Genomic DNA, 17,589 nt, shown 5'->3' on the forward strand with positions numbered 1-17,589 from the left:
GATGAACATGTTCATAATGCTTTAGGGCTTCAGCTAGTTGCATGTAGAGCCAGCTGGGGTCTACCTATGGAATATGTAGCTCATGTACACAGCTGAAGAATACCCTGGTCAGAGTGAAACAGGCTTTGCTACATGAAGCAGTGAATATATCTATCATCTCAAATCAGATTAGTTCACCACTAAATTTCACTTGAGCTGTGAAACAAAATGATATTGCTTCACATCTACTGAAGCAGAACTTCTTGTTTCAAATCTGAAGAACGTGCAATTGAGTGAAGATTATTTGGCTTGTTTCCACAAGAACTCTTCAGTTTTATCAGCCGTTGGTTTTGAAGCTTCAATGCTGAGTTAAAGCCTCCTAAGCCAAAACCAGAGATTCAACAGGTTAAATAGATCTGCTTTTCCGTAGCAATAAGAGACTGACAAGACAAGAGGAAGTAAATGTCTTGATGTTTTTTAATGCTGATTTGAACAGTCTCCCATGAAGTCAAAGCACCCCAAATGTCAGGTCTCTTTCAGTGAAGCTTAACAGCACTGAGGAACCTGCCCGGACACACCTTGTTCTCAGTATTCGTCGTTGAAGGGATACTCGGGATGATCACGCCACCTGTGAATAGGTCAGATTGAACAAGTGAGCTTTTCAGGTGAAGCAGGATGTCACATCACAGATGCAGTTGACCTGTGCCTGGCAAATCTTTTCCTTGCAATATATAGATGGCCTTCATGGAAGGCTCTCCTGCTTATTCAGCAGCTGTCTGCTCTGAATAATCTTCCCTGCAGAACTGGAAGCAAACCTGTGCATTTAAGGAGAGGGCAGTGAAGGACCATTTTTCAGGCCTACAGGCTGCATACCTTGAGGACAGTTGGGAAAAGCCAAGAGTTTGGATCTCTGTTATTCTTGCTATTTAACTCAGTTGATTTAACTTGAGCTAGTAGGAGTGTTCTAGGGAAGGAGGATGGCTTCACTACATGTACATTGTGGAAGAGGAAGACTTCTTTGTTCAGATGTCTACAAAGACCATCAGAAATTGATGGAGAGGTGGAGACACCAGATGCTACTACTTTGGCTTATGTACTTAGAGCTGACATGTCTGGGTCTGGTCTGGTGCTTTCTCCAAGTGGCTGTCATAGCCAGACTAGGTCTGGCTGTCATCTAGCTCAGCCTAGATATAGATGTCCTACTGGGTTAATATCACCAGTGGCAGAGAATTTACAAAGAAGCTTTAGGGTGACCCAGTTCAGGGGAGAAAGGGATGTTCATGGCTGTATACTACCAAAGGTAGCGATGCTTCAGGCTTCATCTAAAAACCTGCATGCTCAGGGAAGATGCTGGTCCAGGATCATTATAGAAGGCAAGGAGAAAATTCCCAGTTGTCAACTGCAAGTGAAAAAATAACACCACTTGCTCATTATTGGCAGACTTGAGAGAAAGGTAGTTGTGTTTTGTTGTGGGCTTTGTTGGTTGTTTGAGGAAGTGATGCTAAACCACAAGCCCTGCTTTGACAGATACTTTCCATTAGCAAAATCAAAAATTTCTGAAGAACATTCTCAGGTGCACCATGGCAGCTGGCTGCCTTGCCTTACAGCAGAGCACAACAAATAGTGGCATTTATCCCAGTTGTGAATCATTCCAGTAAGGGAAGGATACATTTCACAATATTGAAGGTAACTAACTGGAAGGCATCAAATATTTTGAATTGGTTGTGCCAAAACATTTCATTCCAATATTCAGCCAAACTGAAGTGTTTACACATTAACATTGAGTTGGTTCAGAAAAAAAACCCAAGCCACAAAACTTTGGCTTGTTTGATTTCAGTATAATTTGACAATATCTGAGTTGCCAGTGTCATCTACTTTCCATCTGTGGAGCATGCTTGCTAATCAGATCTCACATGTTTGAAGGTCTGAGTCTTTTGAGTGAAAACGATTCACTCAGAGGAGTCTATGCAGCTTGGAATAACTGGTATGGAAGAATATCCATAGCAGAGACTGGGAGGACAAGATAAATCAAGCAGACAGATTAATGAAAAACTCGCCCAGCATAACACTACCAGACTTCTCTGAGGGGGAAAAGAAACCATTTCAGACTGAGATTTCCTGGAGTTCTCACTTTTACAAAACCTCAATTTTCTGCTCAGATGCTTAACTTGTCAACTCCTTCTGCAATATCCTGTTTGTATGGGCTTATAACATCAGAAGAGATCTGCACACAAGTACCCATGGTAGATGATAACTGGAAGAGCCAGAGGAAAGCTGGAGTTTTCCATTCCTGCTGGCATTTGCATCACAGCACTTAAAGGTTTTACACAAAACTGACTAACCAAAAATATTTCTGTATGATAGTTTGACTTTTCATCCAGCAACATGTATCTGAAAATAAGAAATCTCTTTAGGCTGGTAACTCATCTGTTGCAGTGTCGATTCCAGACACCTCCGTGCAAGAACACATAGTAGGCAGATATATGTTTAGCTGCTCCTTACATGGCAACATCACTTTTCTGAGAAGGAATTTTTCACAGTTGAGGTCAGACTGTATTTAAACGTTTTCCTGAAACATGGCACTCATTTGAAAAATAGAGCCGGCAATGTTGATCCTATGCATTCTGTTTTCCTTGTCCTCAGTGGCCTCCTGTGACCAAATTTAGTCTAATAAAGCAAAGCATTTCATTTATTAGTTTTTGGATTAATGGCTTAAAGTTCTTCTGTGAGTGTTTGCAGCCTTCAACTTTGCTTCTGGAAAAGGCTCTTGCATTTGCACTGAGGTTACATTTTGTGTATATACTCACTAAAAGTTTAAATTATGTTGTAACTCAACTTAGCTACGAAAAAGCAAACAATTTCAAATACCAAAACACATATAAGAATCTTTTGGGCCATATGTGAAAGCCTTCTGGAACTAAGTGCTGCTAATTGATGGAAGGCTATTTTAAGTTTTAAGAAACTAAAGCCTCGGAGCACCTGGCTGAGCTTAAATGTGAAAGATGGGCCCCATTATGATGTTTTTAACTGAGTTCATATTTCTTATCATATTTATGCAGCACAGTAAGTGGTTTATTTGCTCCTTTGCAATGTTTCCCCCCATCTTTTGGGCAATTGTCAACGTTTTAGAGTGCTATTGATGCTGCTATCCTGCTTTTCATTATTTTTAGTGCTTGAGCATGATACAGTTTGGCAAGACACAGATAATCCAAGGTAACAAGAGAAATGCATGGAAAAAATCTCTAGCATTTGGCTACATATTGAGTGCCCTGAAAAGGGGAAAGCATAAAGTCTGGCCATAAACTGTAGGTGCTATTGAGCTGAAGGAAAAACAAATGGCCTCTTTCTCTGGAAAAGATGATGTTGGGTCAGTCTGAGTTTTCTGAGGTAGTGTAGCCTTCCCATGAAGCACAAGTACATTAGGTGGTAAGCTTTAGATCACAAGAAGTAAGAGATCAAGCCTTGTTAGTTCTCGGAGGAGATCATTAGGAAGTGGTCTAGCAGTCAAACAAGCTGTATTGTTTTCTGCTTTCCATGCAAGAAGGTACAACTCACATGACAGCAGGAGAGGGATATTGCTGAAGTTGACAGCATCAAAGAAGAGGCCAAAAGAAAGTTTCTGACTGCTTGTGGTCACTAAGATGTACCCTCTTTAATAAGGAAGTTGGGTAGGTGAATCTTGATACTCTGAACAAAGTATTAAGCAAAAAGGAGCAGAGTTCTCCCTAAGTCAGCCTTGTGGTTTCATGTAGCAGTGTTCTTAATTCTCAGCCTTCCATGTGGCAATTTAGGACAAGCTGCCTCTGGAAACACCGGGTTTACAATCCGTAAGCCATTGTACACGAGCAGCAACACGACTTGCTGAGCACTGGAAATGAAGGTGAGAAGGAGGGGGAAGACAAAGTGCTCCTATTTGAATTTTAGCTCTGTCTGCACTGTTAGATGGGGCAATGCTACACCTCATCAGTGGCTGAGGCTGTCACTACAACACATAGCAGAAAGTGTTTAAGGAGATGGAGCAGAGGTGGAATGACCAGACACAGTCACTTTCTACGCGGTGGGCTTTTGACATCTGAGCTGTGAGCAAGTATTGCACGCTTATTTTTGCAACAGGTCCAGGAACATATTCAGGCTGCATTAAAGACCTCCCATATTTAAGCCTTATCTAAAAATAAGGTGATTTATACAAAAATTACTATTAAAAGGAAGTGTTTGTTTGGGTTTTTTAAAATCCTCTGAAAAGACAGGAATGTTCTGTGAGGATCTAGTATTCCTCCTGGACTTACATTAACAGTTCCACATAACGAACGTTTTTGTTCAGGGCTTCAATTTCTTTCATCTCTTTCTCAGTGAGGCAGAAGTCAAAGATCTAATGGAAGGACATGTTAGGAATAAGTTAGTGTTTCATGTCATAATCAATGTTCATATGTTCCAGGTTTCAGAATTACAATCCCCTCCCCTTCCCCTGTGTCCCTCACCATACTTGCTTGCACTTGTAGGAAAGTCTTGAGGGCATGAAAAAGTCCAGTCACATTTGCTTATAGTCTTTCACAAGAAGAGAAAGGTAGTCTGGCAAGTACTGGGTCACCAGCTTTGAAAGGAATACATTGGCAGGGAAAGCAGGGAGCAGTGCGGGTACTCATTGCTGCAAGGGACATGGGAACAAATTCTTCATCTTATTTTGGTGTTAGTGGGCAAGCCAGATGATCTCTGGTGGTGTGGTTATTATGAGCCTTTCTGGCACACCTGTAGGCAGCAACCCTTCCCTGATAAAGCTGCCCTATATCTGAAGACTGAGCAGAACAGGTCAGTCGTTCCTGAACACCTACAGCCAGCAACCTTGGGATGCTGACCTACTGAATTGCTTCATTTTGCTTGTGCTGCTTACTGCAACAACTGGTGTTCTGGGATATACCACCACCTGAAACTTTATCTGTTTCGGAGGATTAAAAGACACCAAAATTTAGTCTACTTTGCTCTACTAATGTCACATTATGATACCATTAAGTGATGGGCACAAAAACCATAAAATACAGCAAAGCTTGACGTTGGCCAAGCCTTATGTCTACAGAAAGAAATGGGAAAATAACCTTCTATAAGGGCTAAGCCAATGTAAGTGGATTTATCCATGCACCATTGGAGTACAAACTTACCTGGAAATTCTCTCTGATGCGTTGTGGATTGAAACTTTTTGGGATGACCACTACCCCTCTCTGGATGCTGAAACGTAAAGCAACCTGTGCAGCTGTCTTGTTGTACTTCTTGCCAATGGCATTCAGCACAGGATCCTTCAGTAAAGGAGGGGAGGACACGTTTACCCTGGAAGAAAATTGGAAAGAAAGAAAATCAAAACCCCCTAATCTTCCATGTCAGAACATAGTAATCTACTTGTTTGTGGACAGAATACTGCACCTTTTTGACAAGCAGCGTGAAAGATGGGAGAAAAGCTTTGGCAGTTAAGTTGGTGGGCTGTCAGTGGCAACTTCCTATGCGATGTCCTAATGTTGTCTTAGTTTTTACTTCCTTACTTCCTTGACATTCCCAGTTACAGACACTTGCTTTCTGTCAGAGGGGAACTAAAGCAACCTCCTATACAGAAACCTGGCATTTTTTGATGACAGCGTGCGGCAGGAGCATTGCAAGTTTACATTCACAACAGAATATTTAGACATTGAAGTTCAAAACTACTTTGAAAATGGGGACAAAAGTATTTTGCACAGAGATGCAGCTGTGAAGAGCTATTATACTGTTCATGGATATTGTCCTTTGATTAGAAAGTAACATGGGGACTTACCATGTTTCATCTCTTGAGGTTCCCAATGGGCTGTACCCAACAATAACAATGTTGTGTTGTCTGCAAAACTCCAAGAGTTTTGGTTGGGTAAAATAGGGATGGCATTCGACCTACATGAGTAATGCAGAAAGAATAATTAACCAACAGGGCCAGATATAGAAGCAGATGGTGTCCCCATATTTGTGAGAGCTACAGACCAAGTGGTACTTTCAGGAAAAGATACAGGTAAGTTAAAGAATAGGGAAACTCAGTTTGTGGTTACTGTTCTAATTGCACATTGCTGGGTGATGGATTTTTTTTTTTTTTCTTTTGTGGACAGCAGATCAATAGCCATGACTACAATTTGTCTGCAGGGAATTGTTATTGGCCCCCAGTGGAAAGCTGGCAATGAGGAGGGGGGAGGGAAGCTCACTAGAGAAGTAGGCTGAGAAGGCAACCCATCTCATCTGGGTCAGATCTTCATTTCTCTGCCTCTTGCATTCAGGGTGACTAATCTGATGTTGTTATTAGGGGAAGTGTTGGCATAAGCTGCCCCAGATAAAAAGGTGAGAGGGAGATATGCAAAAGGTGAGACATCCCCAGGATGCTTATGATGACCTTGTTGGAAGCTCTGCCCTCCCACATTGCAAATACTGTTCCCTTACAGGCAGGGATTTTCTGGCTGCATTCTTAGTCTCTGGGAAAGGGATGTCTACAAGGTGACAGAGTAACCACTGTTTGCAGGCAGTCTGAAGCTAGCTGGCACATCTATGTCTGCTGGCTAGCTGCCCAAAGCTGGGCTTAATCTTTTGCCTGGTTTTCCTCAACCCCAGGAAGCAGCAGCAATGCTCAGGGCAGTCATAAAGGCATGCCAGAAACAGCAATTGCATTTTGCGCCCACTGGGCATATTAATACCCAGTGAAGGGTGCTGGAATTTCCTCCCCTCATAGGCTGCCTTTCCCTGCAGGCCAGAGACTGAACTGAAGGTGATGGCCAGGTTCCCTGCCCTGCTCCATGTCAACCCCAGCCCTCCAGGCCAGGCGCTGAGGGTGGGAAGCTGGTCCCAGTTGGTCTCTGGCCTCTTCTCTGATATTGCTAACATGGATAACTGTTTGTGCCAGATGAATTAGAAGAGCTTCCCAGTGATTTCGAGGAAATGCAGAGACCTGCCAAATGCCAGAGTCAAAGTACTGGGCATTCAGATGGGTCACTGCCGCTTACTGCCTTCTCTGAGCTCTGCTGCTGTAATTTAACTCAGACATGCCTATCATCTTCACAGGCTTGCTCAGCTCAAGTTGGCTGCTTAGTAGGGTCTCCTCTGTAATTTAAGTTTTTCTCTAACTCTTACTGACATCTTATAGGAAAGGCACGGGAGAGCAAGTACAGGAAATCTAGGAGTTACTTCTCATGGCTTTCAGACTTGGAGCTTAGAGTGACTCAGGATCTCTGATACTTAGTGTTGTTTTGGTGTCAGCTGAGGTAGACGTGGCTTCACTGAGAACTGGCTAACTCTGAATGGATTGTCTTGGGAATTTTTTGGACTTTAAGGTACATGGCAGAGACTTAAGATCTGAATTGACTCAGCATTCAACCTTGTTATGGAGCTTTGGCACAGAGGCACTAGTTTTATAGCCCTGGAGCAAGAACTGAGGAGAGCAATTGTTCCAGCACCTTCAAATATTTATCTTTGGCCTAGATAGGATGAGTAATATTTTCAAGCTAGAAATGGAAGTATGACATTATGGAAGGCAGCATCTGTGGCAAAGTGTACGTCACCTTTCCACACACGATGGCAATCCCTACAGGGCAGGGGCAATGTGGCAGGCACTGCCTGCAGTCATACCTGGTTGCTGACAGGTTTGTACTTAAGTCCTGGCTTGTTCAGGATCATCTCCAGCTGCCTGCGGTTGAAATTGGATACTCCAATAGACTTTGCCAAGCCTGCATCTTTACATGCTTCCATTGCCTGCAAAGAAAGCAAAAATCAGTGGAGTCCCACATGTTGGCTTGATTCCTTGGAGCATGCATTTTAAAAGTAGGTAGAAGATGGACTTTTCTTGAGACTGCAGAAAAACCTTTGCTGCAGCAGAATGGACAGCTCTCTCAGCATGAGGGCTGGTGCTGTCCTGCTATTCTAAACTCCATTCCTGTGTGGATCTGCTTTCCAGACCAAACCCTTATGTTTTATACCTCCTATGAGGATAGAAATTGTCTGGGGAGCAGAAAGATTAATCTAAGATACAGATACTTAAGTGCCAGACATCTGCTTTCAAAGAGCTTTCTTTACCTTATGCTGCTTTAGTGCAGCCTCAAAAGCTGGAGAAAGGAGAGTGAACAAAACAGATTGCTTTCCTGATAAGTCAATTTATTCCTTTTATTTCTGCAACAGCATTTATATGAAGTCTCTATCCAGTGAAATCCCCTGCATATCTCACAAGGCACATGACAAAACCAGCACAGAAAGCTTCAGTACAGTATAAAGTAGAAAAAATAGGGAGGGGAGAGGAATTCTAGGTATTCTGTACTTCAGACAAACTCTAATAGCTGAGCAAGCCTTATGAATACAGGATATGAATACATGCCATGGTCTTCATTAGCTTCATCTGCTAGGATGTTAAGGGGGAAAAAAGGGTCCTTTCCTGTGGTACTCCCCTCTCCTCCCAGAAACTGCACCCAAATGATTCAGTGCCTGTTTGAGGCAGAGCAGACCCCACTGTGGAGCTGGATGCCCCTCCTGCATGTTTTGTTATTTCTTTCTGTCTCACAGGAGCTGAAAGCAGGGAGGTAAGAGGCACCATGTATTATGACCTCTAGTTGGCCTCGTATGCTTTGTATCACTCAGTGACAAGTCAGCAAATATAATCATGTGAAGCCGTTTTTGTCTGCTAGCACCATACGGAGAGGGTGAAATTATCTGGATTGAGTTTAGCCAGTTTTTTTAGACTGATGTTACTATTTGCAGGCACTCACCATCACCTATTTTTTCTCTTGGCTTACTAGCTGAAGAGAGTAGCCTGCTACAACATACCCTTTACAATAAGCACCAGCTTGAAGATAAAACCGTAACGGTGTTTGGACAGCTGTTGCTCTTAATGTTTGAGCAACTAGCCTGTGAAACAGGAATGAACAGTACCAGCCCAAGACAAGGGTTAACAGCTGACGTGGAAGCCCCCGTTCCCCCTCAGACCCAGCCTGGATGGCTCAGCTGCCAGGGGAAAGCCCAAACCTGCCCAGACTCTCTCCCATTCTGAACTTTCACTCAAGAGTTTCACCCGTCCTCCACCTCTCTCTGCTGCACCTAGAGTAAAGCTAAACTGGGATGTGATTACCCGGCTCTGGACAGTGCAAGCTGAAGTGGAGCATGTAGTAGCCCATGTTATTTCCCTTGGTGTGAACTGGGATGCATTAGTGATGCTTCTGCAGCAGACCTGGTGCAGAAGGAGAGCTGACCAATTTTGGCCATGACTTAGAGTGTCCAAGGCTTTGAGAGGCAGGAATGTGAAGAGATTGCTAATCACACACATGTGGCTTCACCTGAGATCCTGAAGCCAAGTGGCAGTAGGCTTAAGGAGACACCTGGCTAAAGGACTAGAGTGATCGCAAAAAAACCTAGGATGCCATCTCTCAGACAAATGCTACTTTCCTCCAAGTCGTCTTAGCAGAAATACCTTGTGTTCTCATCTGATAATTAAATTTGAATGAATTTGTTCTGATGGCAATGGTTTTGCTGTTTTTTGTGTAGTTTTTTATGGTGAGCTTTAGGACAAATTGTGGTGATTTTTTTTTTTTTAAGGTGAAAAGCTTCCTTTTTTACCCTGCTTTTTTTAGGAGGATCCAGTCACTTAGGGCTCCAACTTTCTCCTTCTGTAATGAACTGATAAAGAGGAGGGCTTGGTAAAACCTACAGATACCTCAACTACCAAATATAGAGTGCACTCTGAAAGAAGGAATGTGGATGTCAGACACTTCAGCAATGTTTCATTTTGTTATAAAAATAATTAAGTGATGGCAAGAAGCAACATTCTTAGGGACAGAAGTAAGATTTATCCATGGAGCTAGTAGAATTTGAGTCATTTGCCTCGTCAGTGTGCCTCAGCTCTGTTTACAAAGGCCACAAGTAAAACTGAGAATGAGGATGTGTGGGTTTAAGAGCATGTGTGGATGGATGTTGTGCTTTCTTACCTCCCAGGTGGCACATAAGTCTGTCTCATGGTAGATAATTTTCCCATTTTCATCTTTAGGGTAGATGGCATCTCCAGGCTGAAAAGCAAAACCACACTTTTGTGCTTTAAAGACACATTATCACTCCTCAGAGCAAAGATTTTTTCCAAGACTGTTTCTACTACCAAACAAAAAAACAATCAAGCTTTCTGAAACACTCAGTGTTGTCACATAGTGTGCACTCAGGAGTTCACAGATGGCCTCAATTTTCGGTGAACTTCTGACTTTTACACTATGGCATCCGAAGGATTAGTCTCCTTCCAAAGGGCTGGGTTACAGTACCAAACCTGCATACTTTACTACTACTTCTTTCCTTTCTTCCCAGCCCTTCCCTTGATACTGCTTGTGACCTAAGCACCTGGGAAGAGTACCAGCTCAGTTTTACTCCCAACAATTGGAGGGACTATTTACAAGAACAATTTACTAGTGGTAAAGGGCTATGTGCATAGCTATAGTACAGGCCATGAACCTCTCTAAGTGCATTACCCACCTTTCTTTAGGCACTAGGAACTTTCTTCCTCTCTCTATACCCCACAAACAAGACTTCAGAAATGAGTTATGAGCTGATATCTCATGAGCACGGCTTTCTCTTATTTGCTGGTCATTTCACTGCTGTTGCAAGTAATGCATTAACACTTCCCACCCTCATGTCTGATTGCAATTTCACTTATCTTCATAAAAATGCTTCAGTGATGTTTGACACTTGATCTGACTGCAAGCTGCTACATTTCAAAGGCGTGAGTACAAGATGTTACCATGGTAATTCCTTGGGAACATGCAGCTGTGACTAATATGATCAGTAACTGGTGCCTCCCAATTCAATCAAGTTCAAATTCAAGGCATTTCATGGGGGAAAAGTGAGCCTAAGGAAAATACAGCCTCAGATTTCAGAGGCCAGGGTCTAAGTTACAGGCAAAAGCCTGTCTCCTCCAAATGTGCTCATTTTCCTCAATGAATTCAACAAAGATGACTTGTTGCCCCTGAAAAAAAATAATAATTCTTGACTAGAAGGAGGTAGGTGGCTGTTGCGTACATTCTTATATAATTTTTTCTATTAGAAGGCAAGCTGTTTGCCATCATAACTTGAAGCAAAGCCCTATTTACAAAACTGCCCCATGATATTTTGGAACAAACCATTAATCCTCATGACGTTCCAGACTCTTCAAGGACTGTAAGCTCAATGCATAGCAGCTGGATGTCTTTGAGTTCAGGGGATGAGTCTGAATTCATCTTACTTGAAGACCTTCTTACTCTATTCCACTTCTTATTCATTAACTTCTGTTCAACATTATATAGTAGTCAATAAATGGCTATTACATTAGCTAACTTATCATTCCCCTGCTTCCCTCTATTGCTCATGTTCCAGAAAGTGGAGAAAGTCAGAATGAACGATGCTTGAAGGTAAACTTATCCTAAGATAAGTGGTGCCAGCTATTGTGGATTCGCACAAGGATCAATCCTCCTGCCTCCAGGGAACTACACAAGGTGTCGGAGCACGGTTGTCACTGCTCAACAATCTCCAGGCAATACCTTCTCGGCCAGGCTCTCCCTTTAAGCAATTCTTCCTGAATGGAAGAATTGCCTGCAGGTGGATACAGTGCTGAAAGAACGGTAGTGTTTTGATGGTGACGAGATGGTGGTTACTGGGTCTTTGCAAACATCTTTCAGAAGTTAGTCTCGTTTTTTAGTTTTTGGTTCTTACAGACTATACCACACCAGTCACTCCCACAAATGCTGTGGTTTTCTCTTGCAGTCAGCCACACACCTTAGACTGAATGCAAGGTGGCTTCTTACCATGCTGCCGTATGAGCACTGAAGTAAGTGGGACAGCACTAGCACTGTACAGTCACTGTCACTATGCAGGGATCACATCATAGCATGTCATTTCAAAGTATGGAGGTATTCCAAAAGCTACCAGACAACTTGCATATTTAAAACACAGCAGTTGGTAACTACTGATAGGAAAAGCACTGCGCCCATTATAATAATTTCCTCGTCAACACAGATGCAGGAAGAAACGTCTGCACATTCTATCGCTTTTCACAAAAAAGAAGACTTTGACAAGCAGGCTTTCTTGAAAGAGCAATTTTAACAGCTTGTGAATGTCTATTTTATAAACAGAAAGCAATAGTAAGTCAAATAGTGAGGCCAATGGTCTGTTTTGATTTAGTCTTTTAAAATGACAAGAAGATACTTGGATGAGACTTGCTCAGTGTAGGGCTAAAATACCTGCTTTCCTGCTAGGTAAGGCAATGTAGTGGGAGAGATTTGGAGATCATTTTGTGCACAGGTACCTGCTCACTGATAGATCAGTCATCTTAGCAGAGCCCCCTAGAAAACCTTCCAGTGGGTATAAGCTCCTCAGGCAGAGAGCTTTTGGTAGCCTGCAGGAGACCTGTTCCTGCTGGTCGTCTGCCTTGCTAGGGTAGAGGGGCTGAGCTCCACCTCTGGGCTAAAGGGAGGAAGGACAGAAGTCCTGAATGGGGAATCTCTGTGAGGGGAAAAAACCAGGGAGGTGCAAGTTAATGTTGACAGGTCAGTGAAAAATGTCACTCCAGACATTATTCTTGACTACTCCAATCATTCTCGGCCACCTAAAAGTGCAGGCATGGTGAGGCTTTCCTCCTCCGAGTGGTGCTCTCCAAAATCCAGGTTACTCCTCCTAAAAGCCCCTATAGCAGTTTGCACTGCTGGGCTCTGCAGGGGCATGTTTCTTACTGGTTTCAGAGTGGGCTGTAAGTTTTGTCTCAAGTACTTTACTGGTTTTAAGCAAAGACTACTATTGCTAAGAAGGCTTTTGGGGAGATAGGAAAGCACCAATGTTTGCAGATTAGGGCAGAATAGAAGTTTTTTAGTACTACACCTGCATGCCCCTCACCAAAGGCAAGCATCACATGTGGGATGGGTGCACTTGTGAGAGAGGAAGCAAAGAGGAAACCAGTCACCACTGCAAAAGGGTGCGGGTTTTTCCTTTAGTATTTGGCACAGGAAAATGTATATTTTTCAGGCGGAAAGCAACTTTTTTCTCTCTCCTCTCATGGGGGACTTGAATGAATCTCTAGGACTGCTACTCCTTTAACAACTCAGATTGTTGATACAGGCCTCAGGGAGTCAGATGTACATTACTTTAAAGCCAGCTGTCTATATCTTTGTATTGTGAGACAATGACCTTCACTATGTGGGAGAATGAACTACTAGAGAATACAAACACAAGCAAAGGGAAACAGGAAATTGCAAGTGGTGGGAAATTTTTAAAAATGCACCCAAAAGGATTCCATACATGGGACCATATAAATAAAGTTTTAATATCGGAGTCTAGTTACTCCTATACAGGTCTTAATGGGATATGGCTTTGTCGGAGGAAAAAAGGAACCACAGGTCTAAGGTGATTGCTTCATTGGTAAATTGTTTCCTATCTGATGCTTTTGGCAGTTTGGAGTCTATAGCAAAATACAATTTTAGTAATCAGAGAACTACCTTCCTTGCAAAAAGAGGCCAGTTTGGAGCTTAGACATCCCTCAGACGTAGTTAGCCAGCTACTTGCCTGACCCTGTTCTCTCTAAGAAAAAGGATTTAATGGGTTCAAACCCACTTATACTTTTTGAATCTCATTCTTCTAATTCAGTATTATTAAATTTGCCTTTATATCATATACTTGCAGAGGAAAATTGTAAAGTAAGGTACAAATGGGTGTGAAGCCAGAAAGTTTAGGGACTTTTAAGGGAGGCATGCAACTCTGATGTGAGCTCCTTGCATTCAATGATTTTGGCTACAAGTCGCTCAGAGCCAGCAGTATGAAGAAACATCAGCCTCTCTTTGCATGGGTAGTGCACAGAAATGTATGAGTGTAATATATATCAAACACTATCTGGCCAATGTGGTATTTTCAACGTGAACTGGAAGCTGCAAGTAAGATGTTAGATGGAGACCTTGGTTCAAGCCAATCATGCATTTTTCAGGCAATTTTTCCTTTTACCTTGAAAGCCATTGGCAGCTCAATAATGTAGAGGTCAACGTAGTCCAGCTGCAGGATCTTCAGGGTTTTCTCCAGTGTGGGACGCACCAGCTCTGGGGGGTGGCAGGTATTCCACAGCTGGGGAGGCAAACACAAGTTCTTTTCTGGGTGCCAGGAGGAACATATGCATCCTGCAGCTGACACACACCCCCAACCAACACTTCCCTTCTGACAGAGCCCTTTGTACACAGTGCAAAGACATTGTGATCTACATCACTGCGGGACAAAGGTGAGGGGCCTTATTCTGTCCTCTTCCAGAGGCAGATGTAGAGGTTAAGATGGACTCTTTGCCCAGGACTGCAGTGCCAACCCAGTAATGGCAATATATATTTGTTTATTACAACACAGGTTCTTCCGAGTCGAGATATTGCAAACTTCTGCTCAATGAGCTTAGGCAGATGCTTTTTGTTTTCTGAGTTTTCCAAGCATATGCTTTCACTGGAAAACTTTGTTCCCACAAGAAATCTGTGGTCGGTTTTATGCTTGAAGGCAGAAGCTGGGATGGTGTGGGTTAGCTATTGAGCAACCAACCACCCAGCATAAAGAATCTTTCTGTTTTCTCCTGTGGTCATGGAGCTGGAGTGGGTGCCTGACCTAGGGAAGTTTTAATTTACTCCCTAGTCCTCAGTGAAATATGTATTATAGTTTAGTTACTGTAGTGCAGGTGTGACTAGTTAAAGTGCAGCCTTTTCAGCCGCTTTAATCACAACTGCTTCCTTGTGGGCTATGCCCTGAGGTTGCTATGGAGTGTGCTGAGTTGATTAGCTTTCAGTACTATCTCTAACTGAACTCTGCTGATGCAAATCTCTAGCAAGAATAAAACCATAGCATGGTAATTAGTAACCAAGGACTCTCTGTAAACTGATTGCTGCAGTTAGAATTGACAAAACCCAGAATTAATACACAGTAGAAGGTTTAAAACACCATTTGTTTGCACGCAATAAGCTGTATTATTTTATCTTCTTTTTTCAATGTGCAAAACTGACATGTGGAGCCATGTTGAGGTTTTTGGCACCTTTATTGGCTGGGAAAACCTGCTGTTTGTTGGTATGGTCATTGTCTAGCCAGTTCTGCCAACAAAGCTGGCAGTCAGCGCATGCCAAGGTATAGAGTGAATTCGTTCTTAAGACACAAAACACTTGAATTACCATTTTCAGAGGATAATGATTATAGGTGTCAAAGCACATAGCCTGGGTAAGTTTTAAAGTATTTCAGATGTTTGGCATTTTTAAACCAGATTATTGTTTTCCTGGGGAATAATAACTGTCTACTCAGTTTTGCCAGCAGAGGCAAGGACCCATTAAGTTCACTTGCACTGAGAGCAGCACATCTGACCCTGCCCTAACCTGACAAACCAAAACAGGCTTTGCCATCTGGAAATTCATACTAGGCCTTCCCCAGCTGTATGTTGCAAGGCATGAAGAGTTTTATGATCACTAGATGGTTGTTACACAGGCTGAAGGTATACTACAGTAAAGGGACCAAGGTTCTGCTCTCAGAGTTTCAGGCTGTTCCACTGGATTTCCTGAAAGCCTGTGGTCTGGTGTTTCTTTTAAGTATTTTACATGTAAAATGAGATGAAATTAAATACAGGTAAGGAAATGAATCTGTATACCCTTTCTTCTAGTTTGTTTTGTTACTGTGTTTTAGAAATTTAGTAGCCTGAGTTATGTTGATAGTTTAGAAGCAGTTTTTCCAAGTGCCCTTTCTAGCCCAGTGCTATTGAGCTCAGTACTTGCCAGTGAGTATACTTTACTTTAAAAAACTGCAGAGGCTCTAAAGAAACAGTCTTTAGAAATAGCAAACTTTTGTACTATGTTAATACATAGATGCCATGGAAACTTAAGTTTCATAACTGTTTTCATGATTTGTACAAGTTATTGTATTATCTGCCTAAGTAGAACCCATGCAGACATTTGAGCAGTCAAAGTTGCCAGCTGGCTTTGGCATTTCAGGACACCACATTTCCTGGAAATGTTACTTCTAGTTTAATGAAAGAAATATCCTGGGATGAAAGAGGAGACCAAAAAGGTCTTGCTATATAAGCCAAGTGAGATGTTGGCAGTTGATATAAAACCTCTAAAATTTCTGGATGCTGAGCTGCTCTGCCTGATCAGCCAGCCAGCAGCAAGAGCCAAGTGCAAGTGCTGATGATTTCAACTGGCAGATGCAGCCCGACTGCACCAAGTTGCTTTTCTAGTAACACTGCCACTCAGCGGGGCTGTTCTTGTTAGTCCCTCCTGACCGACCGGCCTTTGGTTTGTATCATCTTTAAGGAAAGATCTGCATGAGGGTTTTGAGTCTGAAGGGTCTCGGGAATTTCCAGTACTTCTGATGTCAGCGTGGCTCAAAACAAAACCAACTTTCGTTATACAGACCGCTTCCAAGAATGGTCTACTGTATCTACCATGTTTTCCAGAAGATGCAGCAATTCCTATCAGTCAGCTCCTTACCAGTGGCTTGATATTTGCCTGAAGTTCATAAGATACATAAGTTTGTGAGGTACATAAAGCTAAAGACACCTAAGTTCATAAAGCAAAGGACATCCAGTCTCGCTCCTCCTGGGAAGTTCAGAGCTTCTGTGAAAATACTCAGTGAAACCTGTGAAAATCCTGGACTGTGACAGATTGAATTGGTTGCAGACTATTTGCCACTTCTGCCTTTGAATTCTTTAAAGACTACAGAGATACTGTAATGACCTATCACTCTGGGCACCTGAAATTTTGTCAAGCACAAACAGGACACAACCAAAAGATAAATTCACACTTATCCTATCTCACAGTCACAAGGCAGGCTGGAACCACGGTGCTCCATGGTACTGTGTGTTGCAGCCCTGTAGCCGGTGGGATCTGCAGTTTAGGGAACAACTGAACTTACAATCAAGAAATCAAATGCAGTTTCACAGATGGCTCAGTGTTTAAGTAGTGATTATTAACTAGGCAGATCATCCAGCGATTAGATCAGACAACTGAATATAGAAAGGTTTAATAAATAAAGTGAGTTTGGAAAATCTGCCAAGAGACGCGCTTTTACAGAACCTAAGGTTTTATATGGGAAAATAAACTTCAGGGGAAGCAGTTGGGAACGTGAAAAGACTCAGCGTTGTTAGGACATCTCATTCTAACCTTTTGGCAAAACTTTGTGGTTTTGATTTGAAATATTACTGGTAATTTGCAGTAATGAAACTGTAAAACAATTGAAACCAAATATTTTGACTGATCCAAACATATTTTGCATATGAGAGACTGAGAGACTACCCTGATAAAGGTGGAAGATTTGAGGACATGAAGCATTTCTCTGGATGGCAAGCTTGTTACCAGTAGAACAAGCAGGGTACTTGGAAAAGAGTTGCATACCTTACAGACTGGAAATGGCTGTACTTTGATAGCTGCTGAAAATCCGTTTGATCTGCAAACTACCCAATCTGAAGCTTAATTTCCCAGATTATAGAGCTTAACTAAATTGCTCACAGTAAAATATGTCTCTTATCCCATAGGATGTTACTCTAGGAACCATGGTATTTATTTCCAAGGCTGTTGAGTAACTTTTGTGGATTACATCTTACTAGAGAAAGGAGAAACGGAAAGTATTAGGCTGACA

General features: G+C 42.4%; 1 protein-coding gene across 1 annotated transcript in view; it reads right to left on the reverse strand.

The window, feature by feature from the left end:
• Positions 1-438: 438 nt before the first annotated feature.
• Positions 439-17,589, reverse strand: part of AKR1D1 (aldo-keto reductase family 1 member D1) — a 34,975-nt gene continuing 17,824 nt past the window's right edge. The window contains exons 4-10 of the mRNA XM_055712043.1: positions 13,951-14,067; positions 9,936-10,013; positions 7,597-7,719; positions 5,774-5,883; positions 5,133-5,298; positions 4,266-4,348; positions 439-607 (exon numbers count right to left, since the gene is read on the reverse strand). Coding sequence (XP_055568018.1) covers positions 565-607; positions 4,266-4,348; positions 5,133-5,298; positions 5,774-5,883; positions 7,597-7,719; positions 9,936-10,013; positions 13,951-14,067 — 720 coding nt within the window. The 3' untranslated portion in view covers positions 439-564. The remainder of the gene's footprint in view (positions 608-4,265; positions 4,349-5,132; positions 5,299-5,773; positions 5,884-7,596; positions 7,720-9,935; positions 10,014-13,950; positions 14,068-17,589) is intronic.

The sequence above is a fragment of the Falco cherrug genome, chromosome 5, assembly GCF_023634085.1.
Source record: "Falco cherrug isolate bFalChe1 chromosome 5, bFalChe1.pri, whole genome shotgun sequence".
Classification (NCBI taxonomy): domain Eukaryota; kingdom Metazoa; phylum Chordata; class Aves; order Falconiformes; family Falconidae; genus Falco; species Falco cherrug.